Source organism: Eurytemora carolleeae, unplaced genomic scaffold, assembly GCF_000591075.1.
Source record: "Eurytemora carolleeae unplaced genomic scaffold, Eaff_2.0 scaffold1146, whole genome shotgun sequence".
Lineage (NCBI taxonomy): Eukaryota > Metazoa > Arthropoda > Copepoda > Calanoida > Temoridae > Eurytemora > Eurytemora carolleeae.
Window position 1 is genome coordinate 42,281 of NW_019397036.1, and position 24,464 is coordinate 66,744.

The window sequence follows — 24,464 nt, forward strand, 5'->3', positions numbered from 1 at the left end:
AAAAGTTTCTCCTAGTCCTACCCATAAGACAACTTTTTAGTCTTTGTGAGTCCCTCCACTATTCACTCTTTTCAATTCATGCAGTTTTTTTTATCTTTATATTGTTGCAATGACAAGCAAGAAGTAGAACCGCTATTTCCGTTTCGTCTAAAAATATTTATATTAATGAAAAATAAACTAGAATAATAGGCTGTAAAAAATGTTTTATTAAAGACTGCAAAGCAAGATTCAAATACCAATTTACACTTGTTCAAAGCTAAAAACAATACGTACATTACTTAATTGTTGTGGTGATATTTTGAACAATTAACAATTTAATATGTAGTCACTAGTAATTCATAATTTTACATCGTANTAAAAGCCAATTCTCTGCAACCTTCTCACCTGGGGCCCTCAAATATCAATTTTTAACATCTTTTGTATTTTCAACGCATTATTTTATATGAGTGATATCGTATAATGCAACCCTCCCCCCTCCCCTCCAGCTCTTCATGGTTATGATTTCATAAATTTGTCATTGCGGAAGAAACCCCACGTCATTGTATTACATCTATACTAGGTGTCTATATTAATGGAATTGTAAAAATCCTTATTCATTATTTTCCAGATTTTTATACAGTTTTTTTATTCCATAATACACAGAATTAGGGTATGTTGTTTATCCTGTTAAACGGACTGCTAGGGTTGTTTATCCTGTTAAAGGAACTGCTAGGTTTGTTTATCCTGTTAAAGGGACTGCTATAAGAGTTGTTTATCCTGTTAAAGGAACTGCTAGGGTTGTTTATTCTGTTAAAGGGACTGCTAGAGTTGTTTATCCTGTTAAAGGGACTGCTAGGGTTGTTTATCCTGTTAAAGGAACTGCTAGGGTTGTTTATCCTGTTAAAGGGACTGCTAGAGTTGTTTATCCTGTTAAAGGGACGGCAAGGATTGTTTATCCTGTTAAGGGGACTGCTAGGGTTGTTTATCCTGGTAAAGGGACTGTTAGGGTTGTTTATCCTGTTAAAGGGACTGCTAGGGTTGCTTATCCTATTAAAGGGACTGCTAGAGTTGATTATCCTGTTAAAGGGACTGCTAGGGTTATTTATCCTGTTAAAGGGACTGCTAGGGTTGTTTATCCTGTTAAAGGAACTGCAATGGTTGTTTATCCTGTTAAAGGAACTGCTTGGGTTGTTTATCCTGTTAAATTTTAGTGATGCTTCATCTGAAGAGTTACATGACCCCTCACAACAGCTTTCATTATAATCCTAATCTGAGTAACAATGATGAAAATAAACGCCTTCTGACAATTTCTTTCTATAGTCCTGAATAAATATCCTAAAGCCGCAATTGAATATTTATCCATTTTCAGACAAAAAACAAGGATATCTTTTTGTATTTGACAAGACTAGTGTTTAGGGGTACGTTGTGCATTGAGCACGAACAATTTTTTAAGTACGTGAAAAGTCTCTTAAAACAGTTGATATGTGGTATAATAGGTTAAAGGGATTTATTATGATCATAACAAAGCAAACATATATACTTTAAGACACCATTTAAAGGGACCGTTCACTTATTTGGGTAATTTCAGGGTAAACTAAACAGCCTATTCGCTCTTGATTGGAAATAGTCTTACTTTTCAAAGACAACTGTGGCCGGAGAAAAAGCCGATTTTTCCTTCAGAATTCGAGCGCAAAGGGACGGTCCCTCTCTATAGACACTAATTGATGTTTTTTTCAGTATGTTGTGAATCAAAATAAATTTCGAATATAAAATTAAACTGTAGTAAGTTGTATTTGAAAAGTAAGACTATTACCAATCAAGAGCGAATAGGCAGTTCAGTTTACCCTGAAATTACCCAAATAAGTGAACGGTCCCTTTAAAGAAAGAATTTCAATTGGAAAACCTGGGCTGCAAAAATTCATTGGTATTCTTATATATGTTTGTCGGACATCAGCAGGCCCAGAGTTTTAGATCTTCTAAAGCTGACAACAATATAGAGTGATTATTTATTTGAGATTGTTTGCATCTGCAATCTGCATATATATATCAAAATATAATTTAGATTGCATGTTGTTAACAGCTTCTACCTTCCACAATTGCATGATATGCACTTCCGATGCACCAAGAAACGCATCCAATGTTGCAATTATATATTGCATACAAGTTGGCAAACAAATATTTTAGAATATTTTTCTTTCTTTCTTTCGCCCTTGTATTGTTTATTTCTCTATATCATCTGTTTATCAGGAACGTCAATAATTGAATCATTAAAATAAAATAATTTTGTTGTTGTAAATTTGAATTTTTCAACCCTGCTCGGCCAAAATTTGACTATAATTCAGTTCTACTGTTCCTGAGAGCAGAAATATCACCGAATATATAAATATATTGAAACATAGCTTCTACAAACACAATAAGATGATGGATGGGGGATGGGATCCGGGGGNGGGGGTTTAGATTAAAGTTCAAAAACTAGTTTTAACAGCTACAAGATCTTTTATCCCATCACTTGACATATGAAACCAAAATGCATGGTGTCTCAAACTTACAAATAACTCTCTAAAACCTACCAAATTGAATCTAGTTTTTAGTTATTTCAAGATAATGTCTATGTTATTTTAAGTAATAACATAATGGATTTAATTATAGGTTGCCATTTTGAAATTTAAACCAAAGTTCACGTGAAATTACGTCAACAGTTCCTTTAAAGTATAAAATATATAGAACTTTTTGCAACTACTTTAAGAGACAACCCGTTTTAATCCACTAAATACCACATCAAATTGAATCTCTGAAACCTGATTTTTATAAAGGCCAATATTTGATATTTCATAAGAGAGTGAATACTGTAGGTGTAGGAACAACAAGGGTTTGACCACTAATATCTCGAATTTATGAGACAAATCGACCTTTTAGTTCGTTCAAAGGTCAGGATAAAAATGTAGTTTAGAGTAATTGAAAAGAATAAGAATAACGGACTTGAGTAAGAAGGCTTTATACAAAGATTTATTAACAATTATGTTGCACAAAATTGGGACAAAAAAACTCTACACTGTTATAAGAAGCGCTAGTATTTTATTCGAAATGTCGAAAATACTAAAATTTCGAAGAATGTTCTCCCAAATATTCTGGCAATATTTCGAACACAATGTTCCTCATTTATAAAGTTTTTCTGTAATTCGATATTGCAAAACTATTGCAAAAAATAATATTGAAAAAATGAAACAACTATATACAGGAATCTATAATATGAAGTTAATTGAATATGATTTATCTGGATTAAACCATTGTGTTTGTTCTAGAATATAATTATGTTGAATTATATAATAATCTAACACGAGTAGCCACTGTAGGCAGTAGAGATTGGTACGTTCAACTTTTTTCATTCCATTCGTTCATCCCTCACACACGACCCATTTCTTTTGTTTTTTTAATCATTCAGAATAAATTTATTGCGTTCGTTCTCAAAATTATCGTTCATTGTCCATTGTCCGTAAAATTGTTCCTTAATTCAATAAAATCGTTCGTTCAGTAAAAAACGATAATTTTTTAACAAGTTTGCTCCAAAAAATCAGTTGTTTAATAAAAATAGCGACAGTTTTTTCCAAATCCTTTGGAAAATTCGTTCATTCGGTAAAAAAAAACTATCTTTATTTCAAGTTCTTTTTAGCGATTTTGAATTTTTCATTTTTCTTGACGATCTGGTCCACCACTAGTTTTTTTCCGAACGACCCTTTTTCGCCTAAAATTTCGTTCGTTCAACAAAATTTTGTTAGTTCAAAAAAAAGATGCCCATCTCTACTAGGCAGTCTACCAGATCGTGATCAAGGAAGACTATTTTTAGAATATTTTTTAACCTAAAATGCTTCCAGAAGGTAATTATTCATAATGGTATAGTCTGCGCAATACTGCAGGTCGTGGATATAATAATTGAGCCGNTGGTAATGATCATGACATAATTTGTGTAGTATCAGGACTTCAGGTCGAATTGGATTCCGTTAGTTTTTGATGAATTTAATATTATCACCAGAACACAAGTTATTACGATTTTTTGTAAACGTAAATACGATTCAAAGTTCCAGGCGTAAATACGATTCCAATATCAAGACGTAATTACGATTTCATGTTCCAGACGTAAATACGATTCCAATATCTAGACGTAAATACGAATTCAAGTTCCAGACGTAAATAAGATTTCAAGTTCCAGACGTAAATAAGATTTCAAGTTCCAGACGTAAATACGATTCCAAGTTCCAGACGTAAATAAGATTTCAAGTTCCAGACGTAAATAAGATTTCAAGTTCCAGACGCAAATAAGATTTCAAGTTCCAGAAGTAATACGATTCCAAGTTCCAGACGTAAATACGATTTTAAGTTCCAGACGTAAATAAGATTTCAAGTTCCAGACGTAAATAAGATTTCAAGTTCCACACGTAAATACGTATGTTCCAGTCTAGTAAACTTATCAAAAATCGTATTATTCTTCTCAAAGAATTAAGGGTAGAACCAGAGCAAATACACTAAAGAAAACTGGGGAATAGGAAACCAACATTTTAGCATTCTTGTTTTTGATCAATGTTGTTATGAAAATATTTGTTTTCCAGTATGTAAGTTGAAACCCAACCTATTATCTTAGATGGGTTCATGGACATGAAAATTTAAAAACAATCGTCTTCCAATTCTGCATTTTTATGGGTCTCACTGTATTAGAGGAAGATATTGGAAAGCTTTAAACATCGTAAAGTCTTGATCACGGGGAGGGGGGTTAGAAGTTAAAAAAGAGATATTTATAACATTTATCCATTTATATTTGTAAGGGTTCGAAAACATGTCACACTGACCAAAAAATTCTTTTAAATGGCTGAATAAAATCAGAAAAATCTCCAAATCTCAAAAAAATCACGGAGAGTGAGAAGCACGCGGAAGCCCTTTCAGTATTTGAAGAGGCATTCAAGCTTGTTAAAATACGGAAATCAAGTTGAATGCAGAACATAAAACAGAACTGATCACTTTTGGAATCAGTCCTTGCATCTTGCAAATAGGACAATCTAATCATTTAAATACTTTTTCCTTGCTTTTTCTTCACAGTTTGCATCCATTACTGGAAGTTTAAACCTAAATCAGAGGTACGTCTGGTCATTCTTAAATTTAGAATTTTATGGAAAGGAATCAAAATTATACCAACAGTTCCTGTTTTAATACAAAATGTAGGTATAATCTATATACTAATTCTCTTCGCTCATATGTATATATATATATTTATATGTTTCAAGAGAGGATCTTACAATATCACATTTGAAATCTGTTTATTTAAGCTTTTGTTTATATATTGTTACTTTTATCTTTTAATTCTTTTAAATTTTAATTCTTAAACATTAATTATTCAAGTTTCTTATTTTGTATGTTTTTTAGAATATGCCCTGAAGATGGTTAAATAAACCGAAAATTTGGCAAAAGAGTTTTTGTTTCACGGATCTAAGAGTGTTAGATTTAGAAGAATTGTATATTTATATGTTAGCTATAGCTAGCCAAACGGCTGGACTGAATTGGCTGACATTTTTTGAGGAAACCCGTGGGCACCCTGGGGGAACACAGGCTAAAAAATTCAATTTTTTAAAATCAAATTTGTTTGCAACATTTTTTCTTCTTTAAATTTCGATTTTTTAACAATTCCACGGGCAACGACGGGCTCTTCTGCTAGTTATCTTCATTTTAGAAACACTTTTTATGGTAGCTTCGACTTTTAGTAAAAAATACTTTTTTATCTAAACAAAATATCTGAAAATATCATGATGAAGGAAAAATTATACTTTCCTTCGACCTCTGTTCCTACAATGACTTTCATTCACTCGCTTCCTAAAATAGATATTTCTTATTTGCTTTCTGCAATCGCTATACATGCATCACTATTTTTCTCTAGCTTCCAATACTCGCTATCCTTCACTTTGCTCCTTTAATCGCTGTTTTTTCAACTTTCTGCAATCGCGATAGTACATCCATCACTATTTTTTAGCTTCCTACACTCGCTATCCGTCACTTTGCTCCTTTAATCGCTGTTTTTTCAACTTTGTGAAATCGTTATTCATTCCACACTTTTCTATAATCGTTTATTCTGCGCTTTCTGGAATCGCTATCCTTCCCTGGTGTTCTGCAAACAGTGCAGACCAAATAGATTGTCAAGTACAATAGATGTCAATGTTACACTCGCAGTACAACTGTATTCTTACGTTACAAGTGTCAACTCAGTTTTTGTGTCTGACAAAATTATTAATAATTGTGACAATTTTATGTATTCTTTATTTTCTGTTTTTACACTGTATTTTTTATTTAATCTTGGAAAACATGGCAACGAATGTGATACAATTTCGTTTTCCTTGTTATATTTGACACTTGTGACGTTGTGTATAATTATTCCATTTCACTGTTGCCACCTATTGTACTTGTTAATCTATTTGGTGCACTACTCCAATAATCATTCTTAGATTATGTATTAAACCACAATATAAACATATTATGCATAATATGTAACTTATTACACGTCAATAATATAATATATCTGCATATTACACAATACATTTACATGGAAGCTTATTATTTGATGTCGATTTTGCAGGCGGATTGGTTAGTTAAATAGATCCTCAATGGCTCAAACTGGCTTTACTCCCATATGATACAGCTACCATATAGCCACCCAGCTAAATCAGGTCGTGCCGGGTCCAAATGCCAAGGTGCAAGTATTGGACGTGTACTGTACGTTGCACTTTAACTTAGTTTAAATTTTTGGAAAATAAAGATGTCAGCTCCCAGATTTTCGGGGTCGATAGATAAAAATCCCGGAGAACTAATGGCTGCAGGGTTGTAAACCAAATCAAACCAGATCCGTACAGTCTCTGATTATTCATCCGCATCATAGATTCACGATATGTTACGCATACCGAGATAACAGAGTACGTGATAAACTCATAGTTACGACTAATTTGCTAAGTATCGTTTTGCGGAAAGGAGTTTCTGAATTCAGTGTTTCAACTTTTCATGGCATTTCTAATGCACCTATATTGATATGAATAATTTCCCCTTTGCATTTGAACTTGTAAAAACGTTTTTCCTATAATATTTTCTTTTAGTATAAATGTCAAATTATTAATATTTTTTTGGCGCACAAGCATAATATATCTATAAATACATTTTTGAACAATACTTGGATTATAAAACCCAATTGAACTGCTAAGGCGTCAAAAGTTTAAAGGGGTTAAATATAAAAATAGCTACTCGTAAAAAGAGTAAAGGGGTATCACAGTCCCCCCTCCCCCACTCTGGTGTGTTACTTTGTTGTTGCCCTTTTCTAATAAACGTGCCTTGCCGTAGATATGCATTCTAGTTTAGGGCAACACGATTCTACGGATCGAGATCATAGATTATACTTAATTGGTCTGAGGCATGAACTAACGACTTTATTAAATAAGTTTAATATCCAAGAATGTTTAATGTATAGTCCAGATCACATCTGTATAACAAAGACTGAAGGGTGGGTGGTGATATGTGCTGTAAAAAGTAATATTTATTTTACAACTTTTCAAACAAGGAAATTTTCCACAAAATAACAAAAAATTCCCCCCTTCCTTCGTTGCCTTTATAAAACAATATTAGACAATGAAAATTGATAAATGAAGTTTTAAAAATATTCCTGAAATTTGTTTTCAAGTGTTGTCGAAATTTGAATGTATCCTCTGAATTGAAAAAAGTTTACTTAGGGTAAACACTTATGTATAAACAGACAGAGTTGATTCAATTGGTTTGTAAATATAGTTAGGAATATATTATTGGATTACTTGTCGGAGTCATGGCGCTTATCCTGGTATCCTGGTACCCTGTTGTATTGCTATTCTGGTATCTTGGTATCCTGGTATCCAGGTATCTTGGTACCCTGGTATCCTAGTATTCTGGTATCCTGGTATCCTGGTATCCTGTTATATTGCTATTCTGGTATCTTGGTATCCTGGTATCCTGGTATCCTGGTATCCTGTTATATTGCTATTCTGGTATCTTGGTATCCTGGTATCTTGGTATCCTGGTATCCTGGTATCCTGGTATCCTGTATCCTGGTATCCTGGTATACTGGTATCTTGGTATGCTGGTATCAGGTTTCTTGGTATCCTGGTATCCTTTTTTCCTGGTATCCTGGTATCCTGTTATATTGCGATTCTGGTATCTTGGTATCCTGATATCCTGGTATCTTGGTATCCTGTTATATTGCTATTCTGGTATCTAAGTATCCTGGTATCCTGGTAACTTGGTATCCTGGTATCCTGGTATCCTGGTATCTTGGTATCCTGGTATCCTGGTATCCTGGTATCCTGGTATCCTGGTAGCCTGGTAACCTGGTATCCTGGTACCTGGTATCTTGGTATCTTGGTATCTTGGTATCCTGGTATCCTGGTATCCTGGTAACCTGGTATCCTGGTATCCTGGTATCCTGGTATCCTGGTAACCTGGTATCCTAGTATCCTGGTATCCTGGTATCTTGGTATCCTGGTATCCTGGTATCTCCTGGTTCGTAACACAGACAGAATGTCTCTACTTTTGTTTTTTGACCAGGTTTAAGGTTTGAAAGGAATGTGTTTAGTCCGGGATTTTGTGAATATTTTCTTAAACTTATCTCAATCCTAATTTCATGCAACTGTCACCTGAACCTGAACCTGAACCTGAACCTGAACCTGAACCTAAACCTGAACCTAAACCTGAACCTGAACCTAAACCTGAACTGAACATAAAAATCAACCTGTATTAACCTAAAATTCCTTATAGCGTGTTTAAAAATGCAATACTCGAACCTGAAATTGGATCCTCAGCTTGAACTTGAACCTGAATCAACACAAATCAGGTGTTTACGAATTTGTACGCATTTTTCCTGATTTTTCCGCTTTTAATATATAGAGAGATAGATAGATAGATATATAGATAGATAGATAGATAGATAGATAGATAGATAGATAGATAGATAGATAGATAGATAGATAGATAGATAGATAGATAGATAGATAGATAACCAGGATTGTTTGCCCTAAAGTTGGTTTGAACTAACATGATCGACCTCCATTTAGTTTGTTTTTACTCATTCTACTTGTTGCATTTCTGTTTTCCGTCCTACAGTAGTATATCCGGTTCAAGTATACAGTTTGGAAACCAGGAGATGATATTCCGTCCTACAGTAGTGTATCCGGTTCAAGTATACAGTTTGGAAACCAGGAGATACTTTATTCCGACCTATAGCAGTATATCCGGTTCAAGTACACAGTTTGGAAACCAGGAGATCATATTCCGTCCTACAGTAGTGTTTCCGGTTCAAAAATAGAGTTTGGAAACCAGGAGATCATATTCCGTCCTACAGTAGAGTATCCGGTTCAAATATTCAGTTTGGAAACCAGGAGATACTTTATTCCGACCTACAGTAGTGTGTCCGGTTCAAATATTCAGTTTGGAAACCAGGAGATAATATTCCGTCCTACAGTAGTATATCCGGTTCAAGTATACAGTTTGGAAACCAGGAGATAATATTCCATCCTGCAGTGGTATATCCGGTTCAAGTATACAGTTTGGAAACCAGGAGATCATATTCCGTCCTATAGCAGTATATCCGGTTCAAATATACAGTTTGGAAACCAGGACTTAATTCCGTCCTACATACTTAATCCGGTTCAAGAACAAAGCTTGGATCCAATATATACTTTTCCATCCTACAGTACTTAATCCGGTTCAAGTACACAGTTTGGATCCAATATATACGTTTCCGTTCTACAGTACTTAATCCGGTTCAAGTACACAGTTTTGGATCCAATATATACGTTTCCGTCCTACAGTAGGGTATCCGGTTCGAGTACACAGTTTGTATCCAATATATACTTTTCCGTCCTACAGTACTTAATCCAGTTGGAAAATTTAATCTGGAAAATATTCTTCAAGTAAACATATGCATTTTGTATAGAACTCATTTGGGAAACAACAAAAATGATTCCTTCCCATTGGGAATAATTAATTTCTGTTTGAGAGCTTCGAGCTACACAGTTTTGGATCCAATATATACGTTTCCGTCCTACAGTAGTGTATCCGATTCAAGTATACAATGGATCAAATATATACTTTTCCATCGTACAGTACTTAATCCAGTTGGAAAATTTAATCTGGAAAATATTCTTCAAGTAAACATATGCATTTTGTATAGAACTCATTTGGGAAACAACAAAAATGATTCCTTCCCATTGGGAATAATTAATTTCTGTTTGAGAGCTTCGAGCTACACAGTTTTGGATCCAATATATACGTTTCCGTCCTACAGTAGTGTATCCGATTCAAGTATACAATGGATCAAATATATACTTTTCCATCGTACAGTACTTAATCCAGTTGGAAAATTTAATCTGGAAAATATTCTTCAAGTAAACATATGCATTTTGTATAGAACTCATTTGGGAAACAACAAAAATGATTCCTTCCCATTGGGAATAATTAATTTCTGTTTGAGAGCTTCGAAGATGATTTCCCGCTTCTTAGTGAAATACTTCAAAACTCAATTTGGAAATATTCTTCAATTCTGCAAGAGAGTTTCAGATTCGAATATTCAGTTTGGTAGCCAAGGTTCAATTGAGATCTTTTTCCTTCCGGTAAGGGTTAAAGCTCTTTTTAACATGTTTTTTTAAAACCAGAAAAACAGAGAAACCAGATCTTTTAATAAATCGTATATATACAATCAAAAGAAAAAAGTAATCTTTTTGCAATTATAGAAGTTTGTAAAATATTGACTACTGAGGCAACACTCAAAATTGGAAATCCCGGTATCTACGTGTATGCTATAAGAATAAGTCCCCACGCCTTCAGCCAGAAACATTTTTCAAAAAGCTCTTTCAAGTCTTCAATTTTAGGGGCGTATATAAGTAAATGGGGGTGAAGGGGGAAGGGATGAGAGGGCTGGGAGGAGGGGGTTTCATTAGAAAAAGGTGAGTAATTTAACCGTTATATTTTATGGATACAACATTTTATCTTCACCATATTTATGCTATAGAACGCAATTGAATTTAGGTTAAAAACTTCTTGAGAAGCTAGATACAAAGAATATTCTTTAATTGTATATAATTTTTAATCAAATTTTTTTTTTTAAATGTATCAAATACACCAACTGCAATTTTGTAAACCTGTATCTTTATCCCAATTTATTTTTGCTTTTGTAATCTGGGTTTATCTTTTCCTACAACCCCAGTATCCTGTTTCCCCTGTATCCTGGTTTCCTTGTATCCTGGTTCCCTTGTATCCTGGTCCCTCTGTATCCTTGTTTCCACTGTATCCTGTTTCCCCTGTATCCTGGTTCCCTTGTACCCTGGTCCCTCTGTATCCTGGTTTCCGCTGTATTATGGTTCCCCTGAATCTAGGTTCCCTTGTATTCTGGTCCCTCTGTATCTTGGTTTTCACTGTATCCTGGTTCCTCTGTATCCTATTTCACATTGGATCCTGGTCCCTCTGTATCTTGGTTTTCACTGTATCCTGGTTCCCCTGTATCCTATTTCACATTGGATCCTGGTTTCCCTTGTATCCTGCACCTATATCCTGTATCCTGGTTCCCCAATATCCTTTTATATAGTTTACACAACATATCGCTACATATTTGTGAGTACATAATGATTAATCCTATGCATCTACCATCTACATTATTTAATGACTCTATGAGTATTAATGTTAACAGGAATTAGGATATAGATTAGACCCCCCCCCCCTCGATACGCAACATCCTCCCCTCCCCTCAATTAACAATTATTTGAGATATTAACCATCGTAATCATGGATGAGAGGAATACATGGAGTAATCTTATTCTAAGAACTTCATAATAATTTACAATTCTTTGATCTTTGACATTTCAAAATGTTATTTGGATTAAATTCTTGAATAAGGTAAGGCATATATATATATAGTATATACATATATTGGTTTATCTATATATAAATTTGGCTTGTCTGTCTGTTTGTCTGTCTGTCTGTCTGTTTGTTTGTATCCAATAAACGTCAAAACGGCTGAATCGATCGGGCCCAAATTTTTTGTGGGACATCACGTGACCACAGGGAAGATTTATGAATGATCAAAATTACAAATATTTGTCTCCATCGAAATTCGATCTTCATTAAATTTTTGAAAATTTTGAAAATCCACGAAATTTTGTGTGAAAATCCGCGAATTATTTTTGTTTTGTTTTACGATGTACACAAAGAGAACATGTTCACAATTAATTTAGAAGATGAGCGCAAAGCGCCCTATAAGGCTAGTTATATATATTAATACAATTTATAAATACAAAATATGTTAAATCATCTGGTTACCATCCAGTATTTCTTGGAGTGGAAAAATGTAAAATAAAAAAATTATTTTGAAAAATCAAAACAAAACAACCCCCCCCCCTGAAAATATCCGCTGCAAACAACTACCTACTGTTCCGTTGTTTAACACGTAACCCATGACGGAAGTTTGTGAACAAACATGAATATTGTTTATCTTTAGATCATTGTATTAAGGGTAAAATGAGTTGTAAAATATTTATTGGTCCAATCTTCTACATACAGGGTTACACACAAAAAATGAGACTGTAAAGACGACCTAAACTCTTCAAATTTGACTATTCGAAATTTAAAATTTAGTATCCTGCCTTGAACATAACATTTTCGATGATTAGGTAAAGAAAGAAACAAGTTTACAGTTGCAGGGAATCATAAATATAAGGAAACAGACAGTATAAATTTTGTACAGTCGTCTCTGAAGTCTTATCCTGTAACCCTGTAAAGGATAAAAAAAATGCTGAACCGTTCCTTCAAAGAATCCTGTTTTACAAGTATTCAGTTCAATATAAAACTTAGATAACGAGGCAACTGCAGAGATGCAACACTTGCAACGGTTTATTATGGAAAAAGGTGGTGTATAAGACAAAAAGCCAGATTCTGATATTTAAACTGTAAAAGAACCAGATACTACATTTATATTTAGATATAAAAACAGATGCTACATTTATATTTAGATATAAAAACAAATACTGCAAATAGTTTGATACTAAAACAAGATACTTTATATTGTTAGATTTAAAGTAAAATTCTGATTTCTGATTTTTCAAAACGTGCCAACTAAATTGTCTCAACAAAAGGCTTGGGCTCTATTGAATAATATTTAAAACGCCCCAACAGTCTGTGAGCGCCAGATCATATTATATAAAATGTGCTGTATATATATATATATATATTGTTCCAACACAGAGGGTGCACGTTACGTGTTAACTAAAACGTGCTGATCATCTCAAAACGTGCTAATAATCTTGTCCCAAATCCCAATACACTTAAAAATTTTATTATATTACTAGGCTTTTAGGGCGCTTCGCGTCCATCTTCTATTTAAATTGTGAACATGTTTTTTTGTTTACATTTTAAAACAAAGAAGAAACAAATTTTGCGGATTGAAAAAAATCGCGGATTTTCAAGAATTTAAATGTTTTTACAAAATTAAAAACCTTCAAAACACATTTTTTAAAAAAATTTTATCATTCATAAGCCTTCCCTGTGGTCACGTGATGCCCCACAAAAAAATTGGGGCCGATCGGTTCAGCCGTTTTGACGTTTATTGGATACCAACAAACAGACAGACACCAAGACAAGCTAAATGTATATATAGATTTAAAACATGTTCACTAGGACCTCGCGTTTTACCTATAACGTGCTGATCTCAAATAAAAACGTGCTAATTTAAATGTGCCTATAATATAAAGTATGTAACGGTCTGGAAGCTAATATGACCCTGCTCTGTGTCTTGAATCCTGCTAAGCAGCTTATGCAAGATTATAATTGATTAATGACGGATAAAACGGAAGATTTAGGCATTAAACCAATCCAAGATTTAACCTTAGGGTAGCTGTAAAGCTTAACTTCTTAATTTGCTGGCCCCCCCCCCCCCCACCCCGCTACTTCAAAATATTTTAATTTATATTATATACTGAAATTTAACAGTGCATTAAAACTTAAAATTATTTTGGTGCGGACACAAAACATCCAATTTATGTATTATAATATTTAATATTTTTTACATTGAGAATAAGCAAATTGTGAAATAGGAAGACAGCATTGTTTAATTATTAAGCGTATTTGATGTTGTTACAAAGAAAATAGTTTTACTCGTAACTTATGAAATTACTTTGTAAATGGACCTGTTTACACTGCACAATTGCTGTGTCTCATGTTCATTGTATTGCAGTTCATTGCATATAAACATTTATATTCCCGCAGCGCTCGGCCTCCACATTGCTTGTTCTAGCTACTGAGTTGGGCCCTCCAAATAATCTTTATTAGAATAAAGCTAGATATAAAATGAGACTTCAGGAGACGATTGTACAGAATTTATTAAACCTTTTTGAACCATTCTGGTTTACTGCAATATGAATTCTTGCATCTTTCTTCACAAACCATTAAGATACCATATTCAAAACAGAACTTTATTTTAGTCGCCATTTAATTCTCATTTGCCTTTGTAATATTCTACAGTTTTCCTCTTTCAATTAAATTCTAGGCGTATCTAGAATATATGAAATGAATACCATACAAATAGTTTACTCACAGGGATACAGGGATACAGGGATACACCATATTCACAAACAATGAATTTTAAAATTCATCAATAAATTATTATGATGAGAATATTAAAGATCTTGTTCTTGAACTTGTATTGTAAGAATCAATGTATAATATTTGACCTTGTAAACTATATTTAAAGGTTAAACCCCTCCCTACGTGAGTATCCTGGAATACCCCCTCTCCCTTCCACCCACCCACCCATATATATATATATACCGTGAGTATCCTGGAATAAGTCATACATACTTCTACACATTTCCCAATCTACACTTCCCTTATATACTTCCTAGACATTTCCCAATCTACACTTCCCTATTGTACTTCCACACATTTCCCAATCTACACTTCCCAATTATATACTTCCTAGACATTTCCCAATCCACACTTCCCTTATATACTTCCTAGACATTTCCCAATCCACACTTCTCTTTTATAATATCTATATATATCTCAATCCACACTTCTCTTATATACTTCCTAGACATTTCCCAATCCACATTTCTCTTTTATAATATCTATATATATCTCAATCCACATTTCTCTTTTATAATATCTATATATATCTCAATCCACACTTCCCTTGTATACTTAAACACATTTCCCAATTTACACTTCCCTTTTTTCCTTACTAAACATTTCCCAATCTGCATTTGATGTTTCAAACTTAGATTATTTGATCTAACATAATTCATATTGTTTGAAATACCTAAGATCTATGACATTTGGTTGCAAAGATATAGGGATTAGAAAATCAGAGTTTGTGGCAATTAGATTCAAATCCTTTCAAAACCCCCCTTTTAATTTTAGATCTTTGTCAAAAGCAGCCAAGCTGTGTAGTATAAAAAGGATAAAAAGTATAATAAGTATAAAAAGTATAAAAAGTATATAAAGTATAAAAAGTATATAAAGTATAAAAGGTATAAAAAAAGTATAAAAAGTATAAAAGGTTTTAAAAAAGTATAAAAAGTATAAAAAGTATAAAAGTTATAAAAAGTATAAAAAGTATAAAAGTATGAAATGAATAAAAAGTATAAAAAGTATAAAAGGTATAAAAAGAACAAAAAGTATAACGACTTCAAATTGCACGCTTAATGCAAAGAAAACGTGAGCTGTACTATCCCCGTACTTTTGTCGTTCTATTTATCCGTACTATGATAGTACGAGCACTATTTCTACAAATCTATTAGGATGGCAGAATTCAAACAGAGCTCAGCTTCACAGTAGGGAGAGCGTCTTTGAGATACATTGGCAGGCTGGCACCCATACAAGTGATACAGCTGTGGGGTTAACAGAAAGATGAACAGATAACCTGACTGGGGCTCTTAATAAAGAATACACAATATTTCCATACGTTTCAGCTGTACAGATATCCTCCATACTGCAAAACAACACAAACAGACAAATGGTGCAGTGTATGCTCGTGGTAACCTGGTTTAAACCATAAACTACGAAACAAAACTCAAATTTCGAGATGGTTGTGTTTCCTGGAAAGTTCCTGAAAACTCAGGAAAATATGGATCATGGCCGTACTTCCCAGAACCTTTAGAATTCTCTAGACTAGGAGGGAGAAACAGGGCAGGAGTGTCAGGAATTGTCTTCTGCATTCCGCGGATTTCTCAGCTATGTGGAGGTGGAAAGATGATATGGAGACAGAATGCAGGACAGAATGCAGGACAGAATGCAGGACAAAAAGCAGGAAAGATTGCAGGGTAGAATGAAAGACAGAATTTACAGTACAGAATACAAGGCAGCTTGCAGGACTGGGTGTAGGACAGGATTCAGGACATGATTCGTTCCCGGAGAACAAAGAAAATGGGGCTAAAATTATTTGGTTTGGTGTCTCCGAGAGGGGATTTTAACCCTATCCCCGCTGGGGTACTTGAAAACCAGGATACGCTGGGGGGGGGGGTCAATTTGACCCCCCCCCCTCTAAATCCCATGTTTTATGTCCAAATATGACAAATGATACATCATTAGAAAGCTCTTGTGCTCTACTTTTAGAATCTGCCAAAAAATTTGCAAATTTGCGAAAATTGAATTTTTTATCGCAAAATCCAGTTTTATGGTAAAACTGTTTGCAAAAAAAAATTTGTCCAAAAAATGACAAATTATACATTTTTGAAAAGCCCTTGACCATGCCATTTCAAATATGCAAAAAATTTTGCAAAATTTTAAATAACCTGATTTTTAATCAAGAAAAACTAAAAACTAAAAAAAAATTCCGTTGACAGGTTTTTTGCAAAAAATTTGCATTTTTTTTTTCGCAAAACTTGTGCAATCCGTTTCCTTATGTCATAGGCTTTCCAAAAAGCTAAATTTTATCAAAATCTGACAAGTGAAAGTGGGTCAAAACAAAGATTTAGTTTGCTACAGGCAAAAGCAGTCATTCAGGCAGTGTGCCTGAGGACTCAGGCAGTTAGTATTAAAGCCCGGTTTTAGGCCTAAAGGGAGGGCTTTGGGTATGTAAGAAAAGTCAGAAAATTTCAACAGCCTCAGACCAATACTTTTTGAGTTATGTAAAAAAAACTACAGGGGGGGGTCAAATTGACCCCCCCCCCCTCAGCGGGAATAGGGTTAAGTTAAAGACGACATTACACGGAGGGAAGGAGAGATCTTATAGTTAATGGTTGACAAGTAGACACATTTTTCTTTTATTTTTATTATCACGATCGATCCCATATTTAATTTTCTCAGAGTGATTTTATATTGGTATAATTATTTTATTTGATATATCCATATAATGTATTATTTAATAATATTATATCAAAATATGATATATCTATTTTAATCAATCGAATAATTTCACTTGAAAAGATAAAAATTATTGATGACACTTTTAATGTAATTGCTAGTTATAATTATAATATTTAATCAATTGTGTGAGAATTTCCATAAAAAAAAGGTTTGAAATGAAATTGAACTCTGATCGCAAAATATTCCAGAAAGAAATTGCGTGGAAAACTACTGTAGTAGAGCGGAGCATATTTGTTTCCTGTTTGCCAGGATAACAGAACCAGAAGGGAGGACGGAGAAACACGGAGTACGCTCCGCACTCCCACCCGCCCGCCTCGCTCAAAGGGTTTTACCGGGGTTCAAAGTACTTGAATAGTACTCTCGGGGCAAGATTAAACAGGAGGAAGGAACAAGGATAGAAGTCAGATTAATAGTACTTGAAGTACAGAGCTAGGGTTATCAAGAAAGAAGAAAACTAAATGTATTAGACAGGGTTACCCAGTCAGTACCCAGAGTATGAAACTTTAAGGACGACCTGATTCTCTTTTACAATATATCCAGGGAGACGGACAATTTTTTTATCCCATCCCCTTGCCGAAAAAAATGTTTACCATGAAAGAAAAAAAAATTATGCGGTCCATTAATCTTTTCATGAATATGAATATGCCAACACATTTTCAAACATAAATTGAAGCTGCAGAAACTAGAAAGTCAAGTTCAACCAAAAGATTGAGTTTCTGGTCGGACCATTAAAGTCTCATCTGCATTATCAGTAACTATGTATATTGTAAATGTTATAGTCCCACATCAAATTAGACCGCGTCAATGGGGCTAAATTACGATTTGGGGGACAAATCAGAAAATATTTGAAAAATTTAATAAGACTAATAGAAATTGTTTTATAGAAAATGGTAGATTTTTCGATTATTATATGTGCGTATTTTGGTGTTAAATATTGGAGATAATTTAATATGATATTGGACCGCTTTGTATGTAAGTATATATATAATGCTAGAGATAGAATTTTTATTAAATGGAAACTGTTAATAAATATCGTCTTCCAGTAATATAGATAAATACCATCTTTCACCGTTCGGAGAAGAAGACGACTTTTAAAATATCCATTATTGTTGCTTACAGAGGATTTAGTTATGTTACCCACCCATGGAACATGGGGGCGAAGGGGGGGGGGCCCTTCGCCCCCACCCCGAAATTGTTTACAAATAACAATTTTAATTATTTGTAAACATTTAAGTGCATTCAATTTAACGATTATTCGCCTTAATGCAGCGTACGTTTGTTATGTATTTAAAATTAATTTCTTAACAGTATAAAAGTATATTCAGTGATAACCAGAAAACTCTGAAATAAGAAGACGGCTTAATAGCAATACTTAAGTGTATTTGATGTTGTTACAAAGCAATTAGTTATACTTGAAACTTATTAAATCACAAATAAAGTGAAATGGGTCTGTTTACACTGCACAAATGATGTATCCCATGCAAATTGGATTATTTAAAGTAATAAATTAAGTCTAAAAGTCGTCTTCCTAATCCAGACACTTCTGGTTATCAATAGCATGGATTACGTTAATATCATGAATCATGATTATGTTATCTGTAAAAGATCTGTCAAAGATCATTTTCACCGAATATATAGGAATAGATATTTCATAACATGATTTAACTGCCAAAGAGAAGCTGTTATTAGCGTAATTTCAACACAATGCTTTAGATTCACAACGATACCCTTAAAAGCTTGTTCTGATAAAGTATGAATTAAATAGCAATGTTTAAAATTTCAAAAACCACAGTGATAACAAGAAAACTGTGGAATAGGAAGACGACTTTAAAGCAATACTAAGTGTATTTGATGTTGTTACAAAGCAAATAGTTTTACTAAATACTTATTAAATCAATAAATGTGTAAAATGGGTCTGTTTACTCTGCATCGTTACTGTGTCCTATGCATTTTTGACTACAGTGATAACCAGAAAGCTCTGGAATATGAAGCCGACTTTTAAATTTAAATTATAACTTTAAATGGTCCAATTTGAATGAAACACAGCAATTGTACAGTGCCAACTGACCCATTTCACTAAATAAGTGATTTACTTGTAAAGCTGCTTTGAAACAACACAAAAGCATTTCAGTATTCCTTTAATGTCGTCTTCCTATTCTACAGTATTCCGGTTATCACTGTAGTTAAAGTCATAACTTAAGAGTCTAATAAAGGTGTCTTCCTATTTCAGAGGTTTCTGGTTTTTACTGTAGTCTTTTTTTAATTGTGGGTTTTTTACTTGCGCAATCATTACTAAAAGGACAAAATCTACTAACAACATTATGGATCAGAGGTTACAAGAGTAATCTTGTGAATCGGGCATTGCCATATTTCCATGGAGGGTCACTTAAAATTACGCTTTCAGTTCAGGAAAAATGTAAACACAGAGATACCCACTAATGATGAGACTGTAAAGACGATCTGAAACTTCTAAAATGTGACGATCTTAATGGTTAAATTAGGGTGTCTACCTTCAATATAGTCTTTTATTGGCCTATTATCTCATTGACAAAGAGAGAACCTAATTGCAGTTAATTGCAAGGTGTTAGATACTTTCCCAAGGGCGAGTTCCCAACTGACAATTTCCGAAGTGGTAATTCCCAAATGTGCAATTTCCAAAGCGGCAACTTCCCAAAGGTTAGGTTAGGCCCTCTAAGGCGCCGCAGGCTGCAATGGGGGCCGAGCGTTGCGGCTGGGATTGGCTAGCATGGGCCTAGCGCCGAGGCTAGAACAGACTTGGGAAGTTGCCGCTTGGGAAATCGCTACTTGGTAAAGTACCTAACACCAATCAAAAAGTATGTAGCCTTGTATATTATATAATTTGGGTAAAAAAAGTTTTACAGCGGCTGGGAACAAAAAATAAAAAAAAACAATTTTGAATTATTCTGAAAGTCTTATCAGCTGTGATCTCACCAACAAAGTTGTTAAACATTTTAATGTTGGTATCTTGGCTTAACTTAAAGTATGTTTATTATTGCCTGCTAGTTAGATAATTGGACAACAGATGGCGTTGAATTTAATATTGTGAACCAGGCATTCCCAAGGTTATACACCTGACACAAGACTTATACCAACATATTTCCTTTTAGTGGAAATACATGTATCATTAAGGATGAAGGGTCAATTTTAAGGTAAATCTAAATGAATGAAAGATGGGGAAGAAAATCTTTTGGGTGTTCAATAAATTTTGCTAATGGGACCAACTAAATAAATTTGACATCCATTATTTTTGCTTAATATTGCACTATGTAAAAATGAAAAGAAGTAATGGCCATTGTTTAATCAAAAGCCATCAAATTAAACAATTAACATAAAATGTTTAAAATTTGAATTAAACAATAATTGTGTGCAAAAATCTTTGCATAAATGCAAATCAAATTGCATGCAAATCAATTTGAAACATCCCAATGCCAAATTGTAAATCAAGAAAACATCGGTTGAATAATTTTACGCTGTAACATTATATTGGAACTAAAATATAACAGAGAGAGAGAACGCCCTACCATACGATTATACATGCTTTGCAGACGAGTACTCCATTTGTATCAGAAGTATTTGTCTGATGTACATTTACTGCGTATACAATAACCTATTCTGAACATTTTATATACAAATGGAGTACTCGTCTGCAAAGCATGCATAATCATATGGTGGGGCAAACCACGTCAGTTATACCTCCAGCTTCTATTCCTTACTCCCTGCACTATGCCGAATGCCGAGAATACCCAAAGAGATGAAAATTTGACATTACAATCATAACTGTTTTTATTGAAAAGCTCATGAGAAGAACAGCTAAATGTTTTGAATTTCTTATACGTATATATGTAACTGAATATGTTTCCTTTTCTTATAATTTAGCGTCAACTAAAAACTATAGAGCAGGTACAACATGCAAAATGCAACATGGTAAACAGATTTACCAGTAATGTCCCAAAATACAACAGTAATGTCCCAAAATACAACAGTAATGTCCCAAAATACAACAGTAATGTCCCAAAATGCAACAGTAATGTCCCAAAATACAACAGTAATGTCCCAAATTCTAACAGTAATGTCCCAAAATGCAACAGTAATGTCCAAAAATACAACAGTAATGTCCCAAAATACAACAGTAATGTCCCAAAAATTTGATCTTCTTCTCCTGTCTAGTTCAGCGTGATCTACCATTCTATTTGCAATTTTGAAATTTTGTTCGACAGTATTAACAGAGTATTTGTGAGTTATATCTAACATTCTATTTACAATTTTGAACAACATTTTTGAAATGCTTTCGATAGTTCGAAAATCGAACTATCCAACTCTATTTTTATTTTTATTAAGTTTTTTTATTTGGTTTAAGTTTTTTATTTGGATTAAGTTCTTATTTGGATAAAGTTTTTTTGGATTAAGTTTTTATTTGGATTAAGTCCTTGTTTATTTATTAAGTACGTTTTTTATTTGGATTAAGTCCTTGTTTATATATTAAGTACGTTTTTTATTTGGATTAAGTTTTATGCCTCTCCTTGTACATTGTACAGGAATTAGTAAACATAAGTTTGCCTTGAATGAAACCGTGTTAATTTTCCAAGAAACAACAATAAACCAAGGTTACCAGGTTAAATGCTTCATTGAATTTTCAATAAAAAAACACATTAATTTTCATACTTTATTATAGCGGATGTGCTCTGTGTAGGTGCTAAAATTCATTAGAGCAAAAAAAAATTATCTTTCTTATTATTAATCTATTTATCTTTCAACAATTTAAAATCCATTGGGTTAAATCAGTTCATCATATTTCTTAATGGTCAAGAAAACTATATAAAGAACGGTTTAAAACATATACTCCGAACTGATGCGGCAATATATACACTGTCATGGATACAAAGATTGTCCTCGGTTTACTTCAAGAAAATAAAGTGTTTTCAAGGTTAAGGGGCCGGGGGTCCTACATGGTTTCTCATGTATAAAAAATAGACCCCAGGCGCTTTATCTTTAACATATTTAACAAATTTCGATTATCTTTCTGAAGAAAGAAGAACGTTCTACAGAACCCAAAACATGATTGATTACTTCACGGTTTCTGGCCTTGTTTACTATCCCGGGCCTGGTCGGCCTGGACACCTTGTACATTAGACCCTCGTGGAAAATTTCCCCCAAGAATCCGACCATTTTAGCTGATCCATCCTTCCCTGATAACATCTAAATATTTTGGGGCCAGGTTTCACCAGAACATTGGGACATAATTTACGTCCAGTCTTTCGTATTGGATACTTGGGTTGTTACCAGGTGGAAAAAAGTTAAGACACGGCAGAANGGGTTGTGGGCTCTGTCCTTCTTTTAGAGAATGTGTATACATGGATATTTAAAAGAATGAGATATACTACTAAAAGGCCAACAATTGACCAAACCATATCTAAGTCTACTAGATTAATAAATAGATTAATATATAAATTACTAGATATATTAATGAATGACTTGTGATGAATAAAATGATGTTAGGATGAATAAATGACTGACTAGGTAAATAAATAAATGACTAGGTGAATAAATGAATGACCAGAAAATAAATGAATGACAGGATGAATAGATGAATGAATACAAGGATGAATAAATGTATGAATAAAAGGATGCCTAAATGAATAAATGAATGACGTATTACTCACGTTCTTGGCAGAGGAGACCGTCTGGAAAACATAGTTTCCCTGTCCCTGAACCCGGCTCTCGACCACAATCAGACGGAAATAGTTCTTCTCGTCCATCGGCTTTCGGCTTTTGGGTTCCATCATCGACGAATCTGTTTCCACCGCCGAAAATATTTGTCACTGGGCGGAAAAGATTTGCTAAGGCATTAAAGAACTGAGCATTTGTTTGGTGTAAGGTTAAAGCAAGGGAGAGAATGAGTAAAATTCTCATGGTGGTAGTTAAAACTAGCTCTAGGTCTGGGATAGGACTGGAGAGTAAAACTTGCGGACGTTATTAAACCTTGCGGTAAGCGGGTCTACGGGATCCAGGGGTAACTTCGAGAATCTATAGAAATATAGGTAGTATGTGGGAATTGGTAGGTTTTTTTTCTTCTTTTTTTCTATGATATTTATTATTTTAATAGGCCCCCTCCTGCCCCCCTCCCCCCCCCCGGGAAGTTTGTTGTACCCCTGAAGATTACAAGCAGAGGAATAGAACTATATTTATTTCAAATTCGGGAGGAGGGGGGAGGAAGGAGAGAAGGGGAGGAGGGAGGAGGAAGGAGGAAGGAGGAAGGAGGGAAGGTGGAGGAGGGAATAGGAAGGAGGATGAAGTAGGAAGGGGAGGAGAGATTTGATAATTTTTATCAAATAGTTACTTCAATAGTATTTTAATGGTTTACTAAAATTGACTTCACAAAGAAAGAAACTCAGTTCTGAAAGTCGTGAAAACTAGAAAAATCACAAGGAGGATTTTTATCTGATTCCCCCTTAATTATAAGCTTTAATTAGGTGAACAATCGCTTTTAAGGCATTTCCTGCTTCTTCGAATATAATTTCAATGAATAGTATTTCTATACATTACTAAACCATTTAATGGTTTCATTATCCTTGAATTTACTCCCTGAGATTCTATATAGCTCTTATTTTTAATTATCATATAAAAAAAATTTGCCCCCAATTAAAGAATTTGCCCCCATTTCTTTCAAATTCGTCAATCCCAAATGGGATTGAAAAGGGAATTATATTGACCCCTGTTAGTATATCACACGTTGTTTCAGTGTGCTGTTTAGGAACACACTTCTAAAAAGAAATTTTCGGTTGAAAAGCAGAGTAGAACCAAAAAACCATAGTAGAACCAAAAAACCGATTATTTCATTATCATCATAACCTTTGCTGTTTCTATAATTTTATTCGCAGGTTTCTTCAAATTGTCGACTTCACAATCTAGCCTGAACTTGCATAATATTTAAAAAAAATGAATTTCAATAACTTATTTTTAATGATATATGTTCATTATTTTTCTCAATCTGTTTGTATACATGCTGCACGAGCTTGAAAAATAGTGCTTGCTACATGTTTTGTCCATGTTATTTAAGAATTGTA

At 33.8% G+C, this 24,464-nt stretch overlaps 1 protein-coding gene across 1 annotated transcript in view; it reads right to left on the reverse strand.

Annotated features, from left to right (window-relative positions):
* The window catches only part of LOC111711313 (uncharacterized), a 33,469-nt gene extending 10,108 nt beyond the window's left edge, over positions 1-23,361 (reverse strand). The window contains exon 1 of the mRNA XM_023485646.1: positions 23,061-23,361. Within this exon, the coding sequence (XP_023341414.1) occupies positions 23,061-23,310 (250 nt within the window). The 5' untranslated portion in view covers positions 23,311-23,361. The remainder of the gene's footprint in view (positions 1-23,060) is intronic.
* Between the last annotated feature and the right edge of the window lie 1,103 nt (positions 23,362-24,464).